We start from the raw sequence: 23,204 nt of genomic DNA, 5'->3' as shown, positions 1-23,204 counted from the left end.
GACTTATGACCACGAGTAAGACTCTAATAGACATTATCATTATTTGCAGTGAAGACAAAAGTGACACCGTGACTGACTCTTCTAATGACAGACAATTAGACGTTGAGACGAATGAAATAGTTACTAATGATTTGACTGAAAAACCAGTCTTAAGAAGGAAAAGGGAAGTGGTAGGAACAGACTTAGGTGTTAATGAAACAACAACTACAACCACAACAAAACCAGAAGAAATGTCAGAAAGAAGCGACAGTGGTGAAGAAATGGAGTATATTGAGATAGATACTGATGTTGAAGATGCCGATGGTTCACCTTTAGATGATACTGAAAGAGGAAAGAGACAAGTTAGATACTATTTAAAAAATGGTTATAAGACGCCTGGAAAAAACTGGGCCTTTTTAAAGCCGTTGAAACTTATTGAGTTCCCACAGTCACAATTTAATGCAAATGTTCAAAATGCAAGATACCAACAGTTTAGTAATAATTTAAATAACAACAATTTTTATGAGATCACTCGACGACCACAGCCTTATAATAATAATTTATATTCTACAGCCAATCCCTTCCTAACCTATCAAGTTAGCAACTCCCAAGGAATTTTTAAACCTAGTTTACCAGATCCTTCAAGTCAGCCTGCTCACAATCCCCTAAACTCTGCAACCCAAATAATAACCAAAAGTCCCCCAATATCATCACTAAACAGTGACACATTTCCTTCAATGGCTGGTGGTTTCTTTAATAATAACGTTCCCCAGCAGAGTAATGTACAGTATCAGATGTATTCATCAACACCATCAAACGTAAACCATCAAAACAGTCCATTCGTGTTTCCTGATTCATCTCATGTTCCTAGTACGATCGTCACGGGTAAACCTGTCCCAGTACCCACATCACCTCGGCCTCAGGAAAATTACAGAAATTCTGAACAAGAAAGGAATAAATATCAGCAACAAAACCAACAACCGATAAGAAATAACCAACACCCAGTAAGAAATGTAAAGGTCTTGTCGCCTCATGCTCAAAAACCAACAGACGATAAAGATTATGATGATGAAGAAAATTCTAACGAAGAGGATGAATCTTCAGAAGAAGAGGAAGACGAGGATGACGACCGTCATAGGGATGATTTCCCACCACCGCCTTATGAATTTACCCACCCAAGTCACAAATATAAAGATATAGTAAATCCTTTCGCTAAGCCAGACTTTGATTTTGATGCATATTTGACGAAGTTAAGCAATGGTCAGTATAATCCTGGAAATCAACATCCAAGACCAGTGGCAATAGTGAAACCTACGATTGAAGTAACGACGATTTCCCAACTCGGTGCTCGAGGACCAAGTTCAACTGTAAGTTATAAAGGAATGAGTACACCAAAACCTTTTACCGTACCTTCTGGACCCGGAAGTTCTGTAGCATTAATCGTAAATAGTGCAAGACCATCATCGGCACCTATTAAACAAGGGCAGACTTATGACCAGGTTATTCAAAGACCAGAACCGATAAGGCAAACCCAACAACAGCAGCAGCAGCAACAGCAACAGCAGCAACAACAACAGTCTTCTAATGATAACGCTTTTGTACCTCGTCAAACTGCTGGTACTCCACTTGATGCCAACAGGCCAAAGTTGAAACCACCAAACTTCAATGATGACCGTCAATTACCAATTAGTTATAGCTTCAGCAGACCAATCAGCAGCACCCCTAAACCAACGCAAGATAATAAATATAAAGGAGAGACTCATCATACTTTTTCTGTTACTCCTAAGCCATACTTATTAGTCACTGGGACAGGCTCGCCTATCATTCTGTCCACACCTAAACATCAGTATATAGTCAAACCAGAAAAGATCATATCCCTTCAACCACACATAGTTGCAACTGCAAAACCATACTTAGTGTCATCCATCAAACCTCATAGCGCCTACGCAATAATAAAAAATTCTACACCTAAACCTCTGTCGGCATTGGCACATCAGCAACTATCAACTCTACAACAATACTGGAACAATCCATCTACCGAATCTGTTACATTCCGTACCGTTTCATTTAAGCCTAGCACACCAAAGAACATTCAAAACCTCGGAAACTTGTTTGCAGAAGCTGTAAAGTCGACTCAAATGCCAATTAAAAATTATAGTAACCATCAAAATGCAGCAAACACATACACCAACAGCCCAATAACTACAACCACAACTACGACAACACGAGCACCGCTTAAACGCAGACCAATTCCAAAACCTTCTCCAGAAATGGCTGATTACTATTACGATGATGAAGATGAACAATACTACTATGAACCGGTAGTTAAACCAAAGTACATGCCCAGTACTGAAGTGAAACCACAAAGACCACCAATGGCCCAGAATTACAAAGAATATGACGATAGTTATGAAGAAAACGCTGAACCATCTAAAGTCAGAGCTAAGCCAAAACCTACACGAGTACCAATGAAGTATAATGTTTACAAACCAGAAAGTGCCACTAAAAATCTTAATGATGTATCTGTTGTTACCAAATCTCCTATGAAAGATTTTAACAAAAACATCAATGGAAAAATACCTATTCCGGTATTAGTAGACTACGGTACCCCTACCCCGAATTCATTGATTCGTCCTGAAATATCTAATTACCAAATCGTGCACCATATGCCTAGAAATAGAACTATTATGCATATAAGAAGACCAGTTACTGAAAATGGACCGAATACCATTAAACCTCCCAAATATTTGAATCAAACGACTTTGCGTCCCTATACAGTTAGGCATAGGTTAGCTAAGCCGACAACACTTCAAGAAACTTCCCAAAATGATGATAAGCAGACCAGAGGAAGAGTAAGACATCCGAATATTGTTGCACAAATGAAATTGACAACTCCTCGTGATAGCCACAACCAAGAGACTAGATTTACAAAGACTAAACATGACGATAAAACAAACAGGTAATTAGATGGAAACACCACTTTATAAGTACTAACTATGAAATATACTGGAGACGACTTTTGGCACCACTAACTTACACTGTCTGTAGAATTTCTTCGGTATATTGATGTATGTATTGTGTATTGCACTAAACCTATTCTGACTAAACTAACACTGACTATAACGACGATGACTGTACAATCGACTGACTAAATTGCTTTGTAAATTGCAAAAGCTACTGTACATACTTTTCAATGACATCTTTAAATGTAAGTTGTTCACGTTAATTGAGATTTTCAACAGAACCAATGGTATTTCTAGCTTGGAACCGACAGAAAGCGTAGCTCCAGTTTCCTACTCAGCAAGTCCTCGACCGAAGATGTTATACAATGGATCTCAAAACTATAGTCCCGATCAATACGACCCCTTCTACGCCGTATATGATGAAGATGGTGAATTGTACAAAGATACAGGTAAAATAACAATTAACAATAATAAAGGATTTCATGAATTTTATTTTATACTTCCTAATACTTACAAACATGTACATATTGTCTAAGTATGAAGAGGGAAACATATTTAGCATGATAAGATTATGATCTAAATGGTTGGATTATACAAAACCCATGATTTTAACATGTAACTTGGTATCCTAGGTGACGACTTCTAATAAGAAATCCCTATCATAAAACTGTTGGTGTTTTTTTTTCTACAGGTTCATAATTATTAAAACTTACGTTAATTTATATCTTCATTTGTAAATAAGACGATAAATTAATAAATGTGAAATGGATACCTTTAACACCATTTCTGCCCATCAAAGTCTAAAATACTATCGAGGTACCAACCCATGGGCTTCCATGAAAAACAAATTAATATACATTTAACAGTGTTCAATCCTCATAACAGTTCAAACCTTATGTTACAAGTAAACCCCATGTATGCACTCGACCCTGAACCATCCCTATAACATTACTTGGCACATAACCCACTAACTGGTATTGGCAGACTACGTTCAGCAATATAACACGGCTTCGCTCCGCCCAGCTGTTCAGCAGACCTACCGAGGCACCCCGCCCCCCGCACCTGCCAGGAGACCTGTGGAGACCTATACGCCGAGGCCAGCACCTGCTGATTATGATGATGAACTTATACAGCCTCAGGTAAATGACACTATTTTTTCATTGAAATTTATGGCTAAAATTCATAACTGCTTAAAGAATAGACTAGATACAAAATGCTCTTAATCTAATCGTGACTTCAATAATTTCAGATAAACAACCAGAACCAATACCAAGCGCCAATTCGCCATTCGACAAGGTAAGTTTACTGTACAATATTACTTACTAGGATAATGTATTTAAAGTAATGCCTAATGTAAAAGCAACCAAATAACATGGAAATATTGCCTACGATCCAGGGGCGAAGGTAATGAATTGGGGTACGATCATAACCCAAGCAGCGTGAGGACGACTTTGTACGAAGCCACCACTCAAAGCACTACTCCTCCCACTACTAGCACCAGCACGACCACAAAACGCCCTACTACAGCACCCTACACTGAAGCAATGACCCCGTCTCGATATACCCCAAGGTACTACAAAAGAACCAATTTCAAATTTAAAATCATCCCGGCTTAAATCACACTCTCAAAATACATTGCCATCTATCATTTTTACATTCATCTAAATTTCACCTTCCATTTGCAACCTTTCAACTGATTCAAACATCTAACTTTTTACTAATTTCTGTCTTCTCTTTGTTTCGGTCTTAAGGTTGCCTAAATTTTCATTTTTAGTTAGTCCTTTATCAGATCTGTTTCTTTTATCTATTTAATCTATTGATAGTTGTGTAGCTTTTGTGGTATCTTTATCTGTCTCAGCAGAAACACTAAACATATTATAATTAGTTTCCGTTTTCACTAACTTAACTAATATATCTGTACAAACGAGACAGTTTCCGCCTGTTAAATAATTTATATAAGTAGTATTATTATAGAGCTTCAATTAGAAAGTTTTTTTTTGCTTTGTATTCAACAGATCATCCACAGATGAAAGTCCAATTCCTGAATCCTCTTCAAAACCTTCAGACGATGTATCGTCGGTTCCTACCACGCCATCATCCACAATAAACTTTTCCTCTCTTGCCAAACCTTTTGAAAAGACTGACAATGTGTTTAGATTAAAAGAGACGATATCCTCGACTGAAACGCTTCCAACCTCATCAAGACGTTCTTCTGAAGTGACTAACAATAATAATAATGTGGAAGTGGTGAGATCCAAGTCCAACAGAAATAATAAAAAAGTGTCACTAACATCAGGTTTTTCAATCAGACGTAATCCTAATAATACCAATAATCCCTATACGTTGACTGTTCTAACGCGACCTTTAGAAGATTTCGATAAGGCTCGTAAACCCAGTAGTCGCGGTGATCGCGGTAATGTTAGTAGGCAGAGGCAATCGGATAGGTATTATTACGATAGTAGCAGTGATAGCAAGGACGCGTCAGTTGAACCTGTAGTTGAATCAAATAGTAAATACGAAACGTCATCCGAGAACTCGATGCGGAGAAATGATTTCGGTCCCGATAACAGCGAAGATGATTATGATATACCTGTCTTTACAAGACCAACGAGTAGAACGAAAACAGTGAAGTCTAGAATTAGGACCACGACGATTCCATCGACGACATCTACAAAATACCACATAAAGACCGTTAATACACGGCCTACTCCATTTTCTTATAATAATCAAGAAATTGTAGACTCCACAGAAAATGCTATTAATACTGAGGCTTTGATTGAGACTGGTTTACAAAATGCTCGTGTTATTGAGCTATCAACCGAAGCTCTTAACAACACATTAAATGAGCAACTACCGACAAGAGAATATGATAGATCTCAATACGTTTGGACCGAACCTCCTGTTTCGCCTTTCAAAACGTTAGATAATTTACGTAATACTTATAGGAACTTTGAACGTGAACACACTACCTCTACTACATCTACTACTGTATCTACTACAACTACACATAGGCCGACCAGAATACGCAATGTCAAAAAACAAAAACATTCGCGTAAACCTTCCTACTATAGTTACAGATTAGAGGACGAAAGTGTCCCTGATCAAACTACAGAAATATTTAATGGTAAAGTTAAAACGGTCATCAAAGCTTTCTTGAACAATTTTGTAAGTTCACCTGAACCACAAATTGTTGAAGACTTCTCGACAACAACTACAACACCAAAACCTACAACACCTATACAAAGAAACGATGATGAAATCGTAAACATAGGATTCCAGAAGAAAACGTTGAAGTATGTGGATGAAAAACCTTTGCGCAGCAATGTGAAACGTCTACAAATAATAACAGAACCACCTTTAAGCAGGTTTGTGACTCCGAGTCCTGAATCTATTAGCTTAACCGAGGAGAGCGAGGTTAAAGATTTTTCATCGACAACTACAACTATGACCACAATGAGTAGCACTCCCTTCGCTTACACCAATCTACCAACATCTCCAATGGCGATTCTCAGTTCAACCAGTGATCTTAGGAACATACCAAGTAGGGATCCCTATCAATCTAAATTCAGTAGTTTCATAACTAACAAACCGGAAAATGAAGGCTCGCTCAAATTCCAAAATATTATCAATGAAGCTCCGTCTACTGAAAGTAACATTCGGGAAATGGACGTTAACGATGAAGTAGTTATTCAGACCACGCAATCCGTTGTGGAGGATAAAGCTTCAACTGAGACTGAAAGGCGACCTAGCATACTCGAGAGCGAAATCGCATCGACGACAAGTACTACGAAATCGACTACGACTATGAAGATTGAACCGACGACTTCAACGACTAAAAGTATATCCTTTCCACCGCGAGCCTCACGAGTCAATCCCGCCATAAAGTTAGCTGCGACAAACCCAGGAGGTGGGCGCAGGAGTTACCAATCGTCGTCCAAATGCTCATCAGACAACAGTCTGCAAGCGAACCCAAAATGCAACGAAATCAAATACCAGAGGTACAAAACTCGCCGGCCAGTAGTCTAAGCAGCCTGACGTTATCTCACATTACTTATAGGTGGAGGCTTCGTTTATTAAAAACATCCTTATTTTCCGCCTCGCGAGTAACTAGCATGAAGTCAAACATCTTATTCGACAATCGTTTAATAGCACCTACATCTAAACTCTTTCGCTTAACATACTGTTCTCATTGGGGGACTTCATGTCGGTTGAGTTGAGTTTCTGAATTGTTAACTCCTGACGCGACCTTTCCATTTCCTGCACACTATTGGAATTTTGTGTAGTTTGTGGAATGTTTGTAGTTAAGAAAATAAGCTATTTGGGTAGCAAGTTCCTCAATGTAGCTTCACGTAATTGTATTGCACCACATTGCAACCTCATCATTAGTAGTACTTAAGTGCACCTGAATCATAAGTGTATCGAAATGTGTTCGTGTTTGGTACGCTAGTGCATGTTGTGTAACACTGTTATTAACATATTTGTGGTATCATAAAACAGACTGTCATGGAGCCACCTTTAGTTCATAAATATTTAAGTCATTCATTCTTTGAATAAACATTTCATCATGTCATATGAAAAAATGTTGAATCATATTTTTTTTATAGTTTTGAAAATGCTTCGTCTTTAAATTCACGCATACTAACTGAGGGTGACATGAGCGAATGTTTTGTTGATTTGGAAATGTAAACGTTTCAGGCCAACGAGTACGCGAGGCCGCGGCTCTGCGCACTACTCCACAGCGAGCGAAGCGCAGTCGCCGCAACCAGCGCCCAACAGGGGAACACCACCAACGTTAGAACTGAATACAAACTCAATCACCCACTTCATTTTCACTTTCTTTTCTTGTATCATACTTAATGTTATTATTTACAATCATTACATTGTAGTATTAAAAATATGTTCAGTTAAATCATATTTGATTTAAATTGGGTTGCAAAATACTAAACTGTAAAAGCACAATTATATTATGCACTTCATTTCATCACTTCACGCACACCATGACTACTTTTTACAGCATATAAAACAGTTTTTGTTTTGAGCAGTCGCAGCCGACCAACATTGAAGCCATCGACGGCTATTGTCTCCAAAACGACTGAGTTTGTTGACATCTACGCGCACCCACCGACCAGGCCTGACCCAGTGTACCCTCAGCCCACTCCTGACAAGACTGCAGCCAAGTGCAGGAAGGATGTATGTCTTCTACCTGACTGCTACTGCGGTGGCAAGGAAATACCTGGTACGTACAAATTCAAGGACTCATATCACAATACAAGAAGTATATAATTTACACAATAAATAACATTATAAGGTACTAAGATACCTCATAATTATTAAAATTAATTGCACTGTTGTAAATGATATTTCTGACTTAGGAAATTTGCCCGTCAGCGATGTACCACAAATTGTTTTGATAACATTCGACGATGCTGTGAATGATTTAAACAAAATGTACTATGAAGAACTTTTCGAAAGGGGCCGAAAAAATCCGAATGGCTGTCCAATAACCGCCACTTTTTACGTCTCCCACGAGTGGACTGACTATAGTCAAGTTCAGAATCTTTATGCTGATGGCCACGAATTTGCCTCCCATACAGTATCGTAAGTCACGAGCATAGAATTATCTCTGCATCTATCGGCATCTTTGGTAGACTTCAGGTTTGCCACTAACAGGGTTTAATGGCCGTCTATATCGTATATATTATAAAAGCTATCTTATCATATATTATATTAACTAATCATTTTATTTTTTTTCTCTTTCCTCAACTCTTCCGCCCTTCTTGAAACCTCTTTCTTTCTCCTCTCTTCCTGGCACGACTCACACACCCACACGCACATTACCACATCCCACGACAACAGGCGACTTGCCGGTGGAACAGGTGCCTCAGATTGTTCTACTGACCTTCGACGACTCTGTAAACGACTTGAACAAGGGTCTGTACGCTGACCTGTTTGAGAAGGGCCGCGTCAACCCTAACGGCTGCCCCATCTCCGCAACATTTTACGTGTCCCACGAGTGGACCGATTACAGTCAAGTACAGAACCTTTACTCCGCTGGACACGAGATGGCATCACACACTATTTCGTAAGTTTATCGACTACAACACATTTGACCGTTTTTGAACCCAGACGATGACTATTGACATTATCAATCTCAATATTCAATGACTCAATATCAAGACTTACTGCCATATCTGCCTTTGAATTTTCTGTCACACTTATTTCAGGCTAATTTGACTTTTATGGAGTTTTTTTCTTTTATCAGTTTTGCATTTTTTTGTTTTTTTCTTTACTTGAATTTATATTTTTATTACATTTGCCAAATTAAATGTACGATATGATCGAACTAACGAAACCTTATAATGATTTTAGCCATAGTTTTGGAGAACAGTTCTCTCAAAAGAAATGGTACAGAGAAGTGGGTGGCCAGAGAGAAATCTTAGCTGCTTATGGTGGAGTTAAACTTGAAGATGTGAGAGGAATGAGAGCGCCTTTCCTTTCCGTCGGTGGCAACAAGATGTTTAAAATGTTGTACGATGCGAACTTCACTTACGATTCGTCTCTACCCGTTTACGAGAACAGACCGCCTAGCTGGCCCTACACTCTTGATTACAAATTGTTCCACGATTGTATGATACCGCCTTGCCCTACAAAATCTTATCCAGGTAAATATTTATTCTCATATTATTAAGCTGAAGAGTTTATTTTTTTAAGTTTGTGTGAACAATAACCATTCATCCAGTAAGGCTATAGGGTACTTTCTATGTAAATATATGACTAGTACCCACGGGATGCGGATAGAACCGCCAGTGGTAGCTAGTTAATTATAATTTTTAAATACCACATAAAAGTAATCAAGTAGAATTCAGCAAGAATTTACTAATTACTGGTTTCTATGTATATTCCAGGTGTATGGGAGGTTCCTATGGTGATGTGGCAAGATCTGAACGGTGGACGTTGTTCCATGGGTGACGCTTGCGCCAATCCTCCCGAAGCCGAGAACGTGTACAAGATGATACTGAAGAACTTCGATAGACATTATACTACTAACAGGTATGTAGACAGCTAAATAGTTATTCTTTAAGTTACGACTCGATAGCATGATAAAAGATAAAAAGTCATTTATTCAAAGTAGGCTGAAAATCGTTACCGTCAGGTCCGCCGTCACAATTCTCCGATCCTCTCGAAATACATATAGAGAGTTGCTACCTAATTGCTACCAGCTACCATTAGTTGCTACCAATTGCTACCCTCGTGGTTTTGAAGATATTCAGCATCCAAAGGTGACAGCCATTCTGATATCAGGATGGCTGTCACTTTTCCCAGTGTGAAGAAACGGCGCAAAAGTATTGAGTTTTTTTTCCACCCAGAGTTGCTACCTAATTGCTACCCTCCAGAATCAAATTTTGGGTCACAACGATTCCCTGGATAAAAAGATATTTAAAAAATGAGTTTTTACGCCCTGCCAAATTAAATTAGCAAGCTGTCAGTTAATACAATTGAGTACTTTTGACGTAGGCGCATGTATTATAATCCGACAGGTGATAAAAATGCGGCTGAAAAGTGAACTAAAGCAAGCCGCCATCTTTGAACATCATTTTTGATTAGGTGTATTTATAAGTGTTACCTGTTAAATGAAATTTCCCGAAATGCATGAAAAAAGTATTTACTATAATTACCTCAGCCTTCGATTGTTAACACGAAATAATTAAAAATTTATTAAATCATGTCAGGGTATGATATATTTTAAGTCACTGACAGAAATCAAAATATCTTTTAATAAAATCAATATTGTTTTACTGTGACCAAATCAGTTCACGTTTTACGTAGAGTGGGGTATGATTTTTACACGACTGGCCTTACTGGATGTTTTCTAGAAAGTATTTTGGTAGGAAAATGGGCGTTCTTGGACAATCGGCGAGTTGATCAATTTTACTACTGTAAATAATGAAAAATAAGTACGGACTAGATAATTTGTTTACGTTTAGACCGGTAATGGCGGCAGCGGGAAGGCCGCGAGCGGTATAAAAGCATCGCAAATCGCCTTTGTCGGATGATTTAACGGCAAAATGCCGTAAATTAATCAACTTACTAAAATACATACCTTTGTTAAATAGTACATTTTAAATTTCGTCTATTATTTTCCGAGAAATGATCAACTACCTAGAAAATTTATCAACTTACGAGTCTTGTTATTTTCCGGTGACATATAGAAATACAATCTGCACTTTAGTTTACACTACCCTAATATTATACAGAGGAAGAGGAAGGATTACGAGATATGTTACTTTTTGTAACGAATAGCTTTACACGGATTTCTATGAAATTAAATGTTTTCATTAGACTGAGATTTCATCATTTTTAGAAAAAATACCAAACATTGAAGGATCAATAAATTAAAATATAAACCAAATTATAGGATTCTATTGTAACTGGAACTTTATTTTCAGAGTTGATGGTTTTATGGGCTAGAACGTGGCGATATTTGATGGTAGACTGGTGTGTGTGAGGTTTCACATTATCTCGTTTGACTGGATATATGCGATGATGAATGCATAAGCATTGTCGCAGACACAGTTTACGAACTCACATTTCCTTCATTTTGCTTTTATTTTGGATTATTCGTAATTTGTTCGTTTTATAATTTTTATTGAAACCTTAAACCGTTGCATAACCTTATGATCGATCGAATATACACTCTTTTTCAAAAATCTTTTCAAAACACCGACGAACTTTCTGCCAGCAATTAGTCCAATACAAGGTTTAACCAATTTCTTAGCAATTGTACAAAATTCAAATTTAGAATACACTCTCACGCATGCTTGGCTAACCCTATTGATGCTAGTAACATACTATAGTCATAAAAATCCTTTGAAATACACGTAAAGTACTTCAAACTAAGATTTCGCATAGGTGCCCGCTTTTTTTGCAAAAGAGTTTATATGATGGTTTTGATATTTACGATTCCCTTCGTAAATATCGAAACCATCATATAGACCGACTTTGGCCATCACTATACAAATTTGCCCTATGTCCTTAAACTCCTGTCTTTAAAGAAAGAAAATGTAATTATTTTTCTTCAAGATTCTGTCATTGATTCTGTAATTCAATATTGTGAATTTTTATTTAATATTGTATGAGTTGTCGTTATTGCAATAATGCCGGGTGGACGTAAGTTTTTTAATACTCTGGACCAACAAAAAGAAGCCTTTTTAAAATATCGTCGATTTTTTCCGAGTGAAGAGGAACTTCCTCCTTCAACTGCGCCAATATATAATGAAATTCAAAAGTCACTCAAGTGCCCTGTTTCGGAAAAAGCCCTTTATCTTTCAGTTAAGAAAAATTATAAATATTTTTTTGATGTGGATGTTGATAAAACTGATGCTCCCAAAATACCAAAATCTCCCAAAGATTTAAGTGGTCAATCTATTAATTTTGAATTCATGATAGATTTGTACCAGTGGGAAGAAATGCAGCCCCTGACAAAACATTTAAAAGTCACACAAAACTCAAGGTCAGTTATAAAAAAGAAATATCGCTTGCCGAAGCATATGTGGGCCCCTTTACTACGAGAGGGAATTTGGAAAACCATCAAGAAGCCGTGCTGCTGGATATTTAAAAACTATTCCATCATGCGTGACGTAAAAATAACTTGCAAAGGTTTCTGCAAACAATGTGAAGCTACCATTAAAGTGGACATTACTTGGCCTGTTGACAAGATTGCTAAATGTGTTTGTACAATTTTCAATTTTAGAACTTCTTTCATACATCACCCCATTAAAAAAATCAAGATATCACCCATTAAACGTGTAAAAATAGCAGAACATCTTAAACATCAATCCGCCATCAAATATCGTAACATTCTGGCCAATCAAACCATGACCTCTGACGATGTTGAACCATCCCATCTGCCAACTGTTGGTGCCTTAAGGCAAATTAAATATGAAGATAAACAAAGTTCCAGTTACGATAAAAATCCCATCATTTCATTATGGATGATGACTACCGTCAGCCCTTATAAAGAAACCATTAGGCATATTTCACTATATCCATTTTATACTTATTATTGGACCCCCCTCCAAGAAACTTTTTGCCATAAGTATGTGAGAAATAATAGGCTGGAATTAAGTGTGGACGCTACAGGCAGTATTTTTAAAAAGTTTGGACCAAAAGACAATATGATTGTAACGAAACATTTATTTTTGTACGTTTTAATGATGAAACAAAAAGATAGCAGTTCTGTACCAGTTTCACAAATGATATCAGAGTCGCAAACGATGGACACAATTTGTCAATGGCTACAAGCGTGGAGCAAACACAACCCAGCTCCAAATGAAATTAATTTAGATGACTCGTCAGCATTGATTGGTGCCTGTGTCAGAGCTTTTACAAACTTCACATCTACCGCTCAATACGTCGAAGACTCGTACATGAGGTTAGAGCAATCTGTAACGAGTGATTCATGTTTCATACGCATTGACACAAGCCACTTTGTCAAAATTTTGTTTAATTTATCTTGTTTTAAACATACCGACACCAGGGTAAAATTTTTTTATATAAAATGTTTATTAGAATTAAAAGATTGCGATAGCTATGTCAAGGCAAAAGAAATTTTGTCAGACTTAATAACTGTTTCTCTAAATGAACATGATGGTGTGGATAAAAGGGGAAATCCTACAAGATGCGAAATTGCTAAAAACCGCTTAAAAGAACTCAGCCAGTTCCGCGCAAAGGACTCCGAAATAACTATTCAAGACAATGAAAAATTAAATGCTAAAACTGACGACTCCAGTAACTCTATATTTCAACATAATATAAAAACAGATCAGACTGAAATGAAGAACGATGCAATATATAAAGGCGATAGGTGTCCCCGCTGGTTTTATAATAAAATCGAATCCGAAAAATTAATTATTAGTCATAACGAAGATATAGGCAACCATGACAATTTATATTTTTTTCCTGGATTCTTAGTGCTACTCTCGCGTTTGATGGGGCAGTTTCCACTGTGGTCAAATGTAATGAGAAATTTGTACAATTCTGATGTTATTAAATCAACGTCCTCAAACGTTGAATCTTACTTCAAAAATATAAAAAAGCTTTTGTTTCAAATTTCCACCAAGTCTCATAGATTACGTGTAGACGAATTTATTTCAAAGCATTTACAATATCTCACGGGCGAGCTAAAAATTGCTAATAGTAATTTATATATACCCAATGACAAAACAACTATAAAATCGGTAAGGAAACGTTCACGTACAAAAGATTTAAATAAATTGACACCTGCGGAATTCACAAATGATTCGGTGTTTTCTGATACTCCTAGTAATATAGAGAACTGGAGAGGAAAAGGTGCACCGAAGAACAAAAAAAAACCAACTCCATCCTTAAAATCTGTTATGTTACTGTCAAACGGTAGCAGACTAAGCACTGGTAATAAGTTCACAATTATTAAAAACACTTGTGCCTTAGATTCGGTTGCACAAATATTAGCCGTAGCATACATAGATGAGCTCAATCCCATAATACGTCACAATATACAGAGCAATGATAACTTAATTTGCCAGCTTATTAAAGCTATGTGTTTAAAAAAAAGTGCTGATGCTTATAAGATCAGAACAAAAATTGCACAAACTTATTTTAAATCGGACCAAAAAGGAACTGCTGTCGAGATTGATTGCCAGTGCAATGTTTCATTCATTTTCGATCGAATTTTGGTTGATTTCGATTTTCATAGTGCAGTTGAAACACAATCATGTACTAATTTAGTTTGCCCGACGAATAAGGTTAGTAGAAAAGTCTCAGCTTTACGAGTAGCGAACACACCCATTACTTGTTTGCAAGAAGCCGCAAGCTCATTAATCGACAATGTTGATATGACAGCATGCCGTCGTTCCCGATGCAAAGGGATGAAAGCATTCCATATTGTACCGCGGGATATTATTATTATTGAGCCATCGGAGGACATTTTTAAATTGAGTGATACTCCGGATGAAATCATACTTAATGGGTTTCAGTATTATTTAAGTGCATTAATAGAATTTGTTCCACCCGTATTTGGCGAAATGGGCCACTACAAGGCTCATTGTAGACGGGACAACATATGGCAGTGCTACAATGACTTAAATAGCAGAGTCACAAAAAGTGCACAAAAAGTCATTGCGCACGGCCTAATATATTTTAAAAAAATTGATAAATAACACGGGTCACGGATTTCGATTACTTATAACTAATTAAATAATAGTTATTGGTTATACAAGAGTGCAAAGTTGCTTTATAACCGCGGGCTCAATTTTGACGACCAAGCAAGCGAAGGATTCTAAAATTAAAACACGAGCGTAGCGAGTGTTTCAATAATTAGAATCCTGAGTGATAGCGAGAGAATCAAAAGAGCACAAGGTGAAAAATCTTTGCACTCGAGTACAACACGTAACTTTTCATCCCACCTCATCGAAGAAATTTCTAAACTCAAAAAAAGAAAATGGCACGCATTTCACACATGGCAAATTAAAAAGATGTACCTTTTAAAATTTATTTATGCAAAATCTCAGTTTAGAAATGTAATGAGGTTTAAAATCGACCTCAAAACCATAAAAAATAATAATTTCATCCCACTTCATCGAGGAAATTACTAAATGCAAAAAAACTAAATGGCGCGCACATATGAGTATCAAATTAAGAAGAAGTAGCTATTAGAGTTCATTTATTTGGGAAACTCAGTGTAAAAATGAAACGAGGTTAAAAATGATATAATTTTAATACATTTCATATTCTGTGAATATTGCAAGCGTCTACCTGCTGGCGTTATCGATATCGAGAACAAATCAGCAAAAAAATCACGTTTGTTGTATGGGAGCCCCCAAAACATATTTATTTTATTCTAATTTGCAGTATTTTTTGTTATAGCGGCATCATAAATACATCATCTGTGAAAATTTCGACTCTCTAACTATGAATATTCATGAGATACAGCCTGGTGACAGACGGACGGACGGACAGAGGAGCGAAAAGATGTTTTTTTTTTCTTTAATCTAAGGTGCCTCCGTGCCCACAAGTTGTTTTTTTCTTCATAATGTTACTGTTTCATAATTTTAAGTAAGTCTCTATTTTTTTTTGTGAAAAATGTTATATCTTTTAAGTTCTCTAAGTTTTAATTTCCCTTTTTAGTTATAATGGCATTAAAATATTTTTTATATAGATTATAGAAATACTGAAACCTTGAAGTTTTATTAACACTGCTATTGCGTTACTCAATGATACTTCTGTAATTTGGGAAATTTCATTTAACAGGTAACACTTATAAATACACCTAATCAAAAATGATGTTCAAAGATGGCGGCTTGCTTTAGTTCACTTTTCAGCCGCATTTTTATCACCTGTCGGATTATAATACATGCGCCTACGTCAAAAGTACTCAATTGTATTAACTGACAGCTTGCTAATTTAATTTGGCAGGGCGTAAAAACTCATTTTTTAAATATCTTTTTATCCAGGGAATCGTTGTGACCCAAAATTTGATTCTGGAGGGTAGCAATTAGGTAGCAACTCTGGGTGGAAAAAAAACTCAATACTTTTGCGCCGTTTCTTCACACTGGGAAAAGTGACAGCCATCCTGATATCAGAATGGCTGTCACCTTTGGATGCTGAATATCTTCAAAACCACGAGGGTAGCAATTGGTAGCAACTAATGGTAGCTGGTAGCAATTAGGTAGCAACTCTCTATATGTATTTCGAGAGGATCGGAGAATTGTGACGGCGGACCTGACGGTAACTGAAAATCAGCACTTTTTGAAGGTCAAATTAACAAAAGACAGCTCCCAAAAAGCCCGCCCTTCACAATGCGGATGAAGAATGCATGGAAGTATACTATGCTGTCGTTCTCTTGTTGTTTATCTACATACTTGGTTATTCAGTCCTTTGTGGAAAAGTTTGAGTTGTGATGTTGGTTGAATAAATATTTTTCTGTCTGTCTCTATGGTGAAATTATCAGTAATGATAATATTGAATCTAATAAATGTATTTGCACAATTTCAGGGCACCCTTCGGCCTCTACTACCACGCCGCCTGGTTCACGCAACCGCATCACAAGGAAGGTTTCATCATGTTCCTGGACTTCATCAACCAGATGCAAGACGTGTGGATCGTCACCAACTGGCAGGCATTGCAGTGGGTCAGGGACCCCACGCCTATCAACAGGCTCAACAACTTCCAGCCGTTCCAGTGCAATTATCAGGTTTGTAATTATTATATTTAGATTTTATTTTAGGACACTTTGAGAAAAGACTAGGTAGATAATGTTTTAACATTTAAACACCCACTGTCTTTGGTCCAATATTCAACTCATTAGAAAGAGTTTTTAGTTGCTTCCAATTACCTACTGGTAGCATCGGTATTATTATTTGGGACAATAAACAAAATTAATTGGATTATCAAGTTAGATTATGTAAACACCTACTGTCTTCATCATCCCACTTATCTTAATTTTTATTTATTCCAGGACCGGCCTAAGAAATGCAACAACCCTAAAGTGTGCAACCTCTGGCACAAATCCGGAGTCAGATACATGAGAACGTGTCAACCGTGCCCCGAAGTATACCCCTGGACCGGCAAATCTGGAATCAGATCTTCACGCATAGACAACGACATTGGAGAATAAGCGGATTAGTTACTATAGCATAATAATACCAATCTCGATATTACAGTAAAAGTTGATTGTTGGTACATCAAATGTATCAATTTAACGAGGCAAGGAAGGTTTCGTTTACTCACAGTAGAAATTGTTTTGTCACCAACTGAAGAGTGCCATGTAGATATCGATGGTCACAAAGCATACGATGACAATTTCATAGTAACGAGGATGTTCGTTACAATTCTCTAAATACGTCCTAAATGTATTGGAAACTGTGATATTAAGTGTTTTCAATCGTCTAGTGTGAAGACAGCGTCGATTTCATTAGTTGTAGTTGCATGATCTACTTGTAACAATACTCGTGCAATGTTTTTTGCAATATTAATATTTCCTATTTTGTGTTCGTTTTAGTTTGTAATCCTTAAATTAATGCAGACGTTTTGTTTAGTTAGAAGTTTTTGTATGTCATAATCGTGATAATCAATTTACAGTCTCCAGTATTTATCTCATACATCCTAAAAATGATTACCATTTTCCGAGTAATTTTAAACGAAAGCCATATTAAAATTTAGAAAATATGTTTTTCTAATCTTGCCAGCTTCGTGGTTGACACTGCCTTTTATAATTTGTAAATATAGATGTAGTTAGCGAGTAAAATTTAGTTTAGGGTTGTATGTACGTTCTCGTTGTGGTTTTTATCCAAGTCCTAAAAAGTACCTTATAAGATTAAAATTTTGGATTCCTTCACTTGCAAAAATAGCCAATTGGTTTGTACACTAAAGTGTGTAGTGTGTAGCATTGTGTAGACGTCTGTCCACATCGCATTTGTGTTCATCTGTGATGTTGCACATGTCTATACAACTGTTGATTCATCCGAGGACGTATTATAAAGCATAATAATTATTGATAGGCGAATTCCCGTTTGAGTCATTAACCCTTTTTTTACCTTAGCTTAAATCTTGTAGCTTCTTTATCCAAATTCTCGACTATGACTCCAACGGTAAATTCAATCTTCACTCTATTAGAATTAAAGCTTTGGTTTGCTATTGCAACTGAAGTTATTGGAAGCGCTTGCTACGAATCTTATTTAAAAACTTATTCATTATTTAATAAGCTCTACTGTAAATATAGGATTAGTATTTAAAATTGGTAGTTTCACTTTTTTATTATCGTCTCGGCTAGAAAAATGTATCTCGGACATGACTCCGCACTGAGGTCGTAGTGCAAAACTTTAGAACAAGTTGATTTTGTATTTTGTATCGGCAAACATTATTTATATTGTACAAGAACTGTAACACTTTTTGTGACCAGTGCTGAATAATAAAATGCTATAAATATGTCTATGTTTTATTTTGTAAAGCCCTACCTCATTAGAAAGAATAACTAAATAATATAAAGTTTCACTTTATACTTACCTTGGCTTTTGCCAATGCTCATTAAATACTTGTGTCTCTTGTCCTTAATAAAGAATGTACGAAGCAAGAATTACTTAACCCTTCGAAAAATATCTAAAAGTCACGGTCATAACCATGACCATAAAGAATCCGCAGTGATCATCAAAAATTAAATTTCAATCATAACACCTGTGTTGTGATACTTTTGTTCGCCAAGGTCAGTAAAAGTGTATAAAAAACCCTAACTTTTGCTTCAACGCTACAGACGAGACTTAGATAATAATATGGCAGTATCTTGGTTTATCGTGATCTTTCTTATTTTCTATTCAGTCTTTAGTGAAGAGGTACTGGTAGAATATTATCCTTCTCAATCTATCTTAGACACCCAGCATAAAGTTAAAAATAAAAGAGAAATAAAAAGTAATGCTGCACCTATAACTGTGGAAAACAGTAATAATGTAAGTACGCGAGAAATAAATTGGAGAAAATTTAATCAAGAAAAAACTGATGATGATGCAAAAATTAAAAAAAGAGCCCTGGATCCAGTATTTCGTGGGCATCCAAAAACTAGAGAAGAGTTATGGAATGAGCATTTTCTTAACGAAACCACGAAATTTGATCAAACACCATCACTAGTACACCTGCTTCATAATATAACGTTGACTTATCTCAAAGATTGTACGCCGGTAATACTATATGACAGCCAAGTGAAATCTAAGGAAAGTTACTTGGTCCAAAATCTTTTGAAAGGATTTCCAATGAGTTTTGTTCATGGATACATTAACGATGGTGGTGAATTGGTTGAGCGTAAACTCTTGCATGCTTCAACGGATTGCCAAAATTACATACTGTTTTTGACTGATATTAAAGCAAGTGCGAAAATTTTGGGTAAGCAGCCAAAGAACAAAATAATAATAGTCGCGAGGTCCTCTCAGTGGGCTGTACAAGAGTTTTTAGCCAGTGTTGTATCAAGAATGTTTGTAAACTTACTTGTTATTGGGCAGAGCTTCAAAGAAGGAGATGATGCAAACTTGGTTAGTAGAGAGCTGTAAGAAAGAAAATAACTATTTAGTGAACTATTGCACAATTACATATCTTTATCTGTTTACTTAGGAATCACCATACATTCTGTATACACACAAATTGTATACAGATGGATTGGGTGCTAGTCAACCAGTTGTACTAAATTCCTGGAACCACGGAAAGTTTTCCAGAAATGTTAACTTATTTCCTCCTAAGATGACCGAAGGTTATGCTGGACATAGATTTTTGGTTGCAGCGGCTAACCAGCCTCCATACGTATTCAGAAGGTAAAATCTAGAATTTCTTAAAAGGATAATGTGGTTGAAGCATAAAAATAAATATACCTTTACAATATCCAGGATTAAAGCAGATCTCGATGGTGGCAATCCTCGAGTTGTGTGGGATGGTGTTGAAATTCGACTAGTTAAATTACTAGCCGAAAGAAACAACTTTTCGATCGAAATTATTGAACCACTGGAGCTTCACTTAGGGTAAAACTTACACACACTTACTATGTACACTTTGACTAATACTTTTTACACATTAAATGATAATTTTTATTCCCCGTGGTCGTTACAATTTGAATTAATTAATTATTTTTTTTTGCTAGGTCCGGCGATGCAGTAGCTAAAGAAATAACGTCAGGTCGCGCAGATATAGGTATAGCTGGCATGTACTTGACAACTGATAGAATAAGGGACCTCGATGTATCACAAGCCCACTCCCAAGATTGTGCTGTCTTTATAACACTCATGTCTACAGCTTTGCCTCGGTAACTTGTAACATCATTTAATATAACATATTACTGTTTTCTAGTGAGGTTTATGGGATATAATTTTACTTTTATTTTCTCAGCTACCGAGCAATCCTCGGTCCATTCCACTGGCATGTTTGGGTAGCCTTAACATTCACCTATCTCTTCGGGATGTTCCCTCTTGCCTTCTCGGACAAGCATACTCTAAGACATCTGCTACATAACAGTGGGGAAATCGAAAACATGTTCTGGTATGTTTTTGGGACTTTTACAAATTGCTTCACCTTTCTTGGTAAGAATTCTTGGAGCAAAACGGATAAGATTACCACGCGTTTGCTCATTGGTAAGTTTTTCTTCATTATGATTATGGTTAGTAACAGCTGTAGTTGTTAATTTATATTGTGTTTTCCCTGATTCAGGTTGGTATTGGATCTTTACAATTATTATAACAAGTTGTTACACTGGTTCTATCATAGCGTTTGTGACATTACCAGTGTTCCCAGAAACAGTTGATACAATTAAACAATTGCTGGCGGGATTCTACAGAGTGGGCACTTTAGGTAATGAAAAAAGATACACAATAGTTTTGATTTCATAAAACTTCTACCTAAAAGGTGATCAGTCTGAACGTGTTCATCTGATCTTTTATATATTACACAGATCGAGGTGGTTGGGAAAAGTGGTTCTTAAATTCATCAGATCCTCAAACCAAGAAATTGTTGAACAAACTTGAATTTGTTCCTAACGTAGAAGCTGGTATTAGGAATACAACCAAAGCCTTCTTCTGGCCGTATGCATTTTTGGGGTCTAAAGCCGAACTTGAGTATATTGTCCAAGCTAATTTCACTGCCACTAAGTAAGTTATTTATTATTCATATTTGCTCGCAGTTACGAACTAGTTATGAAGGTCTCTAAAAGGGAGGTTAATTTTGTATTAGTGACCTGAAATCCCACATATGTATACCGACGACTATGCATAATAATAACATGGCGATCTATCTGTTAAAAAATCGAATATTTCAGATCAAAGCGAGCTGCTCTCCACATTTCAAACGAGTGTTTCGCACCGTTTGGCATTACGATAGGGTTTCCAAATAATTCAGTGTACTCAGAGAAAATGAGCCTTGACATCAGCAGGATGATCCAAAGCGGGATCATTGATAAGATTGCTGATGAAGTCCGGTTTGAAATGCAACGAAGTGTTACTGGGAAATTGTTGGCTGTAAGTATTTTTGCATAGGTTCCGAGTGCCTTGTGCAATAATTATGGTTAGGTACCGGAATTAATTTACGATCAGGTATATTGCCTATTTGTTGCCAATATGTTACAGGCTGGAAGCGGCACAATAAAAATACCATCAGCAGAAGAGAAAGGTCTAACTCTAGAAGACACACAAGGCATGTTCCTTCTCCTCGGAGCTGGCTTCATAATAGCTGCCACAGCTCTAGTATCAGAATGGATGGGAGGTTTCACCAGGCGCTGTCGCTTCCAAAGAAAAGTTGATACACCAATCAGTGTCAATTCTAGAGAACACTTAATCCCCACTCCAAAAACCGACATTGGTAGTGAAATAAAGATTATAGGGGACACTGAAAGCCGACTTCATTTTGACAGTAGACCATCTACGGCTGCTTCAAGGGACACCTTAGAAGGACAGATAATAAATGTGACAGAAGATAATATAGATGTTCATAATAGTTTCAATGTTGATAGGTTTGATTCTAGAAGATCAAGCTCTTTAGATTTGGATAGGGAAGTGAGAGAGATATTTGAGAAGGATCAGAAAAGACGTAGGATTGTATCTCAGGATATGGAGTCTGTAGATGAGCATGGGCCAACAGTGTCTCGTGTTGCTTTTGGAGATCCCATAAAGCATGAAAAATAATAAGAGCATATTAAGTATTTTAGAAGTATTATTATTGAATTTGTGTATATTGGTAAAACATATTATATCACCCATACAACAGTTTTGTACTAGCTGTTGCCCGCGACTTCGTCTACGTGGGCAATATAGAATTTCCAATTTCGTTTATTTAATCGTTCATTGCTCAACCCCTGTGGGTGATAGCGTGATAATATATAGCCTATGTGTTGAACCGGCCTCCAGGTAATAGTCATGCAAAATTTGATTTAAATCCATGCAGTACTTTTTGAGATTATCCGGGACAAACATACAGACAAACAGATAAACAGACATACAGACAAAAATTCTAAAAACTACATATTTGGGTTCAGAATCGATCATGGATCACCCCCCAAGTATTCTTTTAAAAAAATATTCAATGTACAGTTTTGACTTTCCTTTCATTTTATTATATGTATAGATATTATGACCTCCTCACAATGATTTTCTTAATAATTAAGTCTTTGTATTTTAAGTCTTTCTATTTTGTAAGTCTTATTTTGTGTTTTTTCTTTTATATCGTAGTATAACTTTCTGATTGCTCCACTAGATTGCATATTCA

The 23,204-nt window shown here is 36.6% G+C and overlaps 2 protein-coding genes across 7 annotated transcripts in view; both read left to right on the top strand.

Annotated features, from left to right (window-relative positions):
- Positions 1–18,905, top strand: part of LOC110383844 (mucin-2) — a 124,440-nt gene extending 105,535 nt beyond the window's left edge. Inside the window, exons 5-17 of one of the 6 annotated variants that reach the window (XM_064043505.1) lie at positions 50–2,938; positions 3,240–3,391; positions 3,966–4,081; positions 4,192–4,238; positions 4,339–4,512; positions 4,958–6,940; positions 7,638–7,733; positions 7,985–8,178; positions 8,799–9,024; positions 9,312–9,604; positions 9,848–9,992; positions 16,974–17,172; positions 17,437–18,905. In XM_064043505.1, coding sequence (XP_063899575.1) covers positions 50–2,938; positions 3,240–3,391; positions 3,966–4,081; positions 4,192–4,238; positions 4,339–4,512; positions 4,958–6,940; positions 7,638–7,733; positions 7,985–8,178; positions 8,799–9,024; positions 9,312–9,604; positions 9,848–9,992; positions 16,974–17,172; positions 17,437–17,595 — 6,673 coding nt within the window. In that variant the 3' untranslated portion in view covers positions 17,596–18,905. Of the gene's footprint in view, positions 1–49; positions 2,939–3,239; positions 3,392–3,926; positions 4,082–4,191; positions 4,239–4,338; positions 4,513–4,957; positions 6,941–7,637; positions 7,734–7,984; positions 8,179–8,314; positions 8,541–8,798; positions 9,025–9,311; positions 9,605–9,847; positions 9,993–16,973; positions 17,173–17,436 lie in introns of all 6 variants that reach the window. The other 5 variants (XM_049836449.2, XM_064043504.1, XM_064043506.1 and 2 more) reach the window with 5 other exon arrangements.
- A 341-nt stretch (positions 18,906–19,246) lies between these two features.
- LOC110383847 (ionotropic receptor 21a) lies at positions 19,247–22,624 on the top strand. The gene is made up of 9 exons (XM_021344773.3): positions 19,247–19,996; positions 20,076–20,272; positions 20,345–20,476; positions 20,596–20,757; positions 20,841–21,082; positions 21,159–21,299; positions 21,400–21,595; positions 21,763–21,961; positions 22,070–22,624. The coding sequence occupies exons 1-9, from the start codon at positions 19,247–19,249 to the stop codon at positions 22,622–22,624; spliced, it is 2,574 nt and encodes an 857-aa protein (XP_021200448.3).
- Positions 22,625–23,204: the final 580 nt, after the last annotated feature.

This window comes from Helicoverpa armigera, chromosome 3 (genome assembly GCF_030705265.1).
Source record: "Helicoverpa armigera isolate CAAS_96S chromosome 3, ASM3070526v1, whole genome shotgun sequence".
Taxonomy (NCBI): domain Eukaryota; kingdom Metazoa; phylum Arthropoda; class Insecta; order Lepidoptera; family Noctuidae; genus Helicoverpa; species Helicoverpa armigera.
Note: the sequence above shows the minus strand (reverse complement) of the source record. Positions and strands in the feature narration are given on the sequence as shown.